This window comes from Cnephaeus nilssonii (assembly GCF_951640355.1).
Source record: "Cnephaeus nilssonii genome assembly, chromosome: 7".
NCBI classification, from domain to species: domain Eukaryota; kingdom Metazoa; phylum Chordata; class Mammalia; order Chiroptera; family Vespertilionidae; genus Cnephaeus; species Cnephaeus nilssonii.
This window is the reverse complement of record NC_137078.1, coordinates 4,974,555-4,980,554: the sequence shown is the minus strand read 5'-3', so window position 1 is coordinate 4,980,554 and position 6,000 is coordinate 4,974,555. Positions and strand designations below refer to the sequence as shown.

At 32.8% G+C, this 6,000-nt stretch overlaps 1 protein-coding gene across 5 annotated transcripts in view; it reads right to left on the bottom strand.

Annotated features, from left to right (window-relative positions):
• Window positions 1-2,932: 2,932 nt before the first annotated feature.
• The window catches only part of CCDC138 (coiled-coil domain containing 138), a 215,382-nt gene continuing 212,314 nt past the window's right edge, over window positions 2,933-6,000 (bottom strand). For all 5 annotated transcript variants that reach the window (XM_079776948.1, XM_079776951.1, XM_079776949.1 and 2 more), the window contains 2 exons: window positions 5,242-5,380; window positions 2,933-3,338 (listed from right to left, as the gene is read on the bottom strand). In XM_079776948.1, the coding sequence (XP_079633074.1) occupies window positions 3,173-3,338; window positions 5,242-5,380 (305 nt within the window). In that variant the 3' untranslated portion in view covers window positions 2,933-3,172. The remainder of the gene's footprint in view (window positions 3,339-5,241; window positions 5,381-6,000) is intronic.

The following is a 6,000-nucleotide window of genomic DNA, read 5'->3' as shown; positions in this document are numbered from 1 at the left end:
AGGGTCACGTGGCCTCACCCGGATCCAGGGGCCCACAGCCTCGCCCGGACCCGGGACCCAGCCTCACCCGGATCCAGGGGCACACGGCCTTGCCCAGACCCAGGATTCAGCTTCATCTGGACCCAGGGGCGCATGGCCTCACCCGGACCCAGGGGCGCGTGGCCTCTCCCGGAGCAGGCTAATTTTAAATTGATAATTTTGTATGGCCTGGGAATGATGTTATAAATATCCAAATGGCCCTTGGCAGAAAAGTTTCCCCGCCCCTGCAAACATACTGTACTAAGTTTCATCAGGACTGCAAGTTGAATTATATTTTTAGGCATTTATTAAAATGAGTGTATGATTTTCCTCCTTTGCTGCTCTACAAATACAATAAAATACGTAAAACAAAACAGGATACCAACCTTGTACAACTGATCCTTGAATTATGTGGGGGTCAGGGGTGCCAAACCACCCCACCCCTGCAGCTAATAATCTGCGTATAAATTTTGACTACCCCAAAACTTAACTACTAATAGCCTACTGTTGATGGGAAGCCTTACTGATAACGTAAACAGTTGAAGAACACATATTTTCTATGCTGTATTTAACATATGCTGTATTCTTACAATAAAGTAAGCTAGACAAAAGAAAATCATAAAGAGAAAATACATATATTTACTGAAAATAAAACTGTGTTGAGGTCAACTATATTTCTAGAATGCATGCTACACTACTTGATCATGGACTAGTGTTTCTGTAAAATATAGTTGGTTGATTTGTTCATAATTCTTTTTTATTTTTATTGATTTTTTGAGAGGGGGAGAGAGAGAGAGAGAGAGAGAGAGAGAGAGAGAGAGAGGAGAGAGAGAGAGAGAGAGAGAGAGAGAGAGAGAGAGAGAGAGAGAGAGAGAGATTTGTTGTTCCACTTATTTATGCATTTGTTGGTTCTTGTAGTATGCCCTGACCAGGGATCGAACCCACAACCTTGGTGTATGGGGATGACATTCTAACCAACTGAGCTACCTGGCCAGGGCTGTTTATAATTCTTTAAGACTTTTGACTCTATTTTATTTTACTTTATTTGTCAATTTTTTGGTATTGGGTTCATGCTAACTCTAAAAATACATTAGAATGCCTTTTTAACATTCTGGGACAGTTAAATAGCTTTAAATATGTCTTCCTTGAAATGTTAAAACAATCTATAAAACACCTGGATTTGATGTCATTAAAAAAAATCTTCCATAATTTTATAAAAGGTTTTAATGATTTTCTATTGTGGGTTTATTGAGATACTTTTGATGTCTTTTTCTAGAAAACTGTCCATTTCATCCACATTTTAAAGTTTATCAGCACAGGGTAATACAAAATTCATTTATAATTTTAAAACCTTTTATTCATCCTAAATACCTTTGTGTTTTACATGTTCCTGGCTTTATATCTTTTGCTATGTCACTGTAAATAATTTGTTTTTCTTCTTCAATGTTTTGAGAATATTTATCTTGCTTTTAATTTTTATAATTAGTTTGATATTTTCCAAAAGCATTCTTTTATCCTTCATTTTTCAAACTGTCAAAAGTTAATACTGAAATGGAACATTCTATTTCTGATGAAAATGTGGAAAACTTACTAGCTTCTCCATCTCACCTCAATCTCAGGGTCCCATTTAATCCTCAGTTTTTAACATTGGTTAATATAGTCTTACCAAAATTCTTACTAAGAAATTACTTCTTTTCCCGTTACTTATTCTTTTGAAGAATTTAACATTCTACTCCATTTTAAAAAAATGGATTTACAACAATTATTTAAATGTATTGATGTGTAAGTGGTTTCAGTGTTCACTACAGTCTTTTAGAATGAGTTTGAATTAATAAATTGAATTTTCCATCTCTAAATTGGTTAGAATAATCTACGCAGTTAGTTTTCTCAAGAATAGCATATAAACAGTGTAATTTCTGAATACTTGCATATCTGAACATTCCTCTCCATGGAGAGACATTTCCACTAGGTGTAAATTCTGAGTTTGAATTTCCCTCTCCAGAAGTTGAGGGGTGGTTACTTATCAACTTCTGGCATTGTGTGAGGCTAGCTTCGTTCTTCTACTCCTGCAGAGAACTGGCTTTTGTTTGTTTCTGCTTTATCCTTAATATTTAACACTTATCATTAAATTATAATTGTAATATATCTAAAGTACAGGATGTGTCTAATTTAGACTCCGTTCCTCACTGATTTTTCTGGAACATGATGAGCTTTTCCAATCTGTACCTGCAGATCTTTCTTTAGCCCCCGCAAATCTTTATTCAACTACATCTTTGAATAATGCTCTGCTTTACTTGTCTTGTTCTCTTCTTCAGAAACATCAAATATCCCATGCTGACGTGCCAACCTCTGCTCTACCACCTGGCATCCACTCTCTTCCTGGTCCCATCTCTAGGCATTGTGTGTTCTGAGAAGCTAGTCTTTTGTTCTGTTAACAAAAGTATCCATAATGGAATTTTTCTCAAGTATCCATAATGGAATTTTTTTTGTTTCTGGCTACTTCACTCATGCTTGGCTACAGCAGGAGATAGATATTTCTGGGCATTGTGATTATGACATTTTAATTTTTCAGTGTAAATTTTTTTTTTATTTTGTACAAATATGCTTTGGTAATAATTAAATTATTTTGGAAAATAAACTAGAAAAATCAAAAAATTTTCTCTAAAGTGCTTCATGGACAACACAATAAAATATCAATATCTGTGAATCGAGGATATATAGAAAAGTTATAATATGAAGGTGATAGTTAAAAATTATGTACTTTTGTTTCCAAAGGAGGAGATTTCTAATATATTAAGAAAAAAGAATGACAACATGATCTAGCCCTGTTCCCACATAAACACCAGTTTTATTCCAAATAATCACATAATTTTAAGAATTTTTATAAAACAGTTTTACAAAAAATAACCCGTGTCATTAATTCTGAAAATTCCATTTTACACATTGTACTACGTAAGTTGAACTGTAACATTACAATAGTTCCAGAGCTCCTATAGATTTCATTCTTAAAGTAAAAAAATGTTCTATCTTATTTTCATGATAAATGATGCTACTGGAAACTTTACTTGGTAGACTTTTAGTTACTTTGATGATTTTTGCAATCTTACAAATAAGCAACACATATATAATGTATATAAAATAAGAATAAGCCAGTCTAATGGCTTGCATTGGAAGCCACGGAGTTGCATTTCGTTAAACCCAAATTGAACAGAGTTGAATTTAGGTTAATACAGAGAAAGGCATGCTCTGGATGTGTTGTCCTTTGTATTTCCTGAAGCATCAGATGAATTGTAAAAAGTTCAAAGAACTTCTTATTACTCCTGTAAGAGAATGAGTACATTAATTTAATTACACACACTTAAGGAATTCATCTGTAATTATATTGATAACATGTGTAAATGTAGAAAAAATGGCATCTGTTTTTAAAAATAGTGAAGAAAATAGGTAACTAAGGAATTAACATGCCACCCAGCTGGTGTGCTTAGGGGTTTAGCGTCGACCTATGAACCAGGAAGTCATGGTTTGATTCTTGGTCAGGGCATATGCCCAGGTTGAAGGCTCCATCCCTAGTAGGGGGCATGCAGGAGGCAGCTGATTAATGATTCTCTCTCATCATTGATGTTTCTGTCTCTCTCTTCCTCTCCCTTCCTTTTTGAAATCAATAAAAATATATTTACAAAAAAGAATTAACATGCCAAGATAAATAAAGTGAGTTTCATAAGATAGGCCTAAAATGACAAAGTATTCAAGGAAAAAGAAAATGGTTCATAATCCTGAAAACTGTACCAATTCACTATTACAACAGTTGAGAATAGCTTTTTCTGTAACAGCTAGAAGAAGTCAAATACAAGTACTAGATCAACTTATTTTAAGTAAGCTGGGCTTTTTAAAGTAGCAGAATATTGGTTTACCTTTTGCCTTTGTACCAAAATATCTTTTCAACCATCCTCTTTCTAATAACCAGTTAGTAATTTCATGATCAATTAGTTAGAATTATATCTGATTATATATTTCTTATTTCCTGTCTACATATACTTATATCTTGGGAGAAATTATTAAATAACTGTATATAACCATCTATTTGATACAGAAGAATTTATATCTTTGTGGTTTTAAAGATTTACTTTAAGACTGCTTGAGCATCAACTGTTTCCAATCCAAGGATATATTTGCAATTTGGGACCACTTAAAAAAAATCCCATGAATTAACACCTAAGGAAGAATGAAACCTAAGGAATGTAATTGTAGTTTCATGCCACCACAGGTAACTATAACAGGCCTTATTGAGAATTTACTGATTACAAATCAAGACAATCATATTACAGTCAGTCTTCAAGAAAAGGAAGACAATGATTTGGTAAGTTTAAATGACACCAGATGAAAACCAATAATTTGGTGAGCTGAGTATGAGATTGTAATTTGATAACTAATAATTTACTATGGTGTGGTAGGCACCAAATAGGACGTATGAACCCACTATCACACATCTGCAAATAATTTTAAGATGCATTCATACTTGAATGAGGCCTGGTGAACACCTACGTTCACCACCATGGAAGTCATGCCTGAGGAGAAAGAAAGGGCACAGAGGAGCTGAACCAAAACCACAATTTAACTGTCATAAAAACTGGACCATACCAAGATTCTAAGAAAATATAGCTTAAAAATCTATTTATAACTTTAAAAATGATTATACCTATATTTGCTTAAGAGGAAATATAAAAAGAAAGCCCCTAATTCTTACAGTAAAATCCAAATTAGTGGTAGGAAGCTCATATAGTTTCCTAAAATAAACATTATTTAAAATTTTTTCTGCCTGCTTCTTTCTCATTCCCTAACTTTAGTACACAATAAGAATCTGAGAAATATACTTTATTATAATTTTTATTTTCACTTGTGGTGGTACAGAATACCAGTGTGCAATAATTTGTTCTAATACTATCACTTGATTGCTAAAAATTGCTCTTAATTTTACATACTCTGTCTGTGGTATTTAAAGCTCACTTAGCAGAAACAACAAAACATTCTAAGATTAAAACTATAACTTTACTGTATCACTAAGTGTCAAACAAGTGTTAATATGCATGAATCTCAATTTTCTACATGTTTACTGAAAATTTTGATTTAATAATCAAAGTTGAACTAGTACAGGATTCAGAAAGGTCTAAATGATCACAAAAAGGTATCTTTTAATAAAAAATATTAGAAATGAAAAATCCTTACTTGATTTTAGAAAGTTTCTGTAGAATAATACTGAGCTTTTCTAGTATTTGAAGATCGAGCTTAGGGGTTCGAAGCAGCACAGAGCAAGTACGAAAAAACAGAGTGTTGCTACAGGCTTCCAGGAAAGGCTGCAAGGATTCTGCAAAACAAATCCCAGTGCTTTACTGTTAGGGAGTAGCCAAAAAAGAAAAAAAAGAAATTAAAAACCAAAATAAAATCAGAATTGTATGGGGTATTTTTAAATATTGAGTTGATTTTCATATGTAAACTTTGAGGCAAAAATATCATCATCTTAAAAATTAAAATACCACTGGCTCTTGTTGAATAATGCAAACCAAAGATAAGATTATTTTCCCTAATATTAAACTTCCATTAAGTAGAATTGAGCAGAAATCCCATGTCTGAAAGAAAGGGGGGTGGTAGTCATTTCTTCAATAAGTTCATAACAGTAGGCTGAATTTAAATAATTAGCAATAAGAAATTTTGTTGGGATAGTAACCGTTTTTTAATACTCTATATTTAACAATTTCATTTCAGTGTTAACGACAATTTATATGATCACTGGATACGGAATAGCTTTTTAAGCATACAAGCAAAAAGGAAAAAAGATTCATAAAAGAAAGATTGAAAATTTTCACAATAAAAATTTTAAATGTCTATGTAAAAAATTTTGTAAATTAAAAGGCAAAAGCTCCAAAAAAACAACAACAACAAAACAAAGCAGAAGGGAAATGCCAAACTTCTTTTTGTAATTTATTT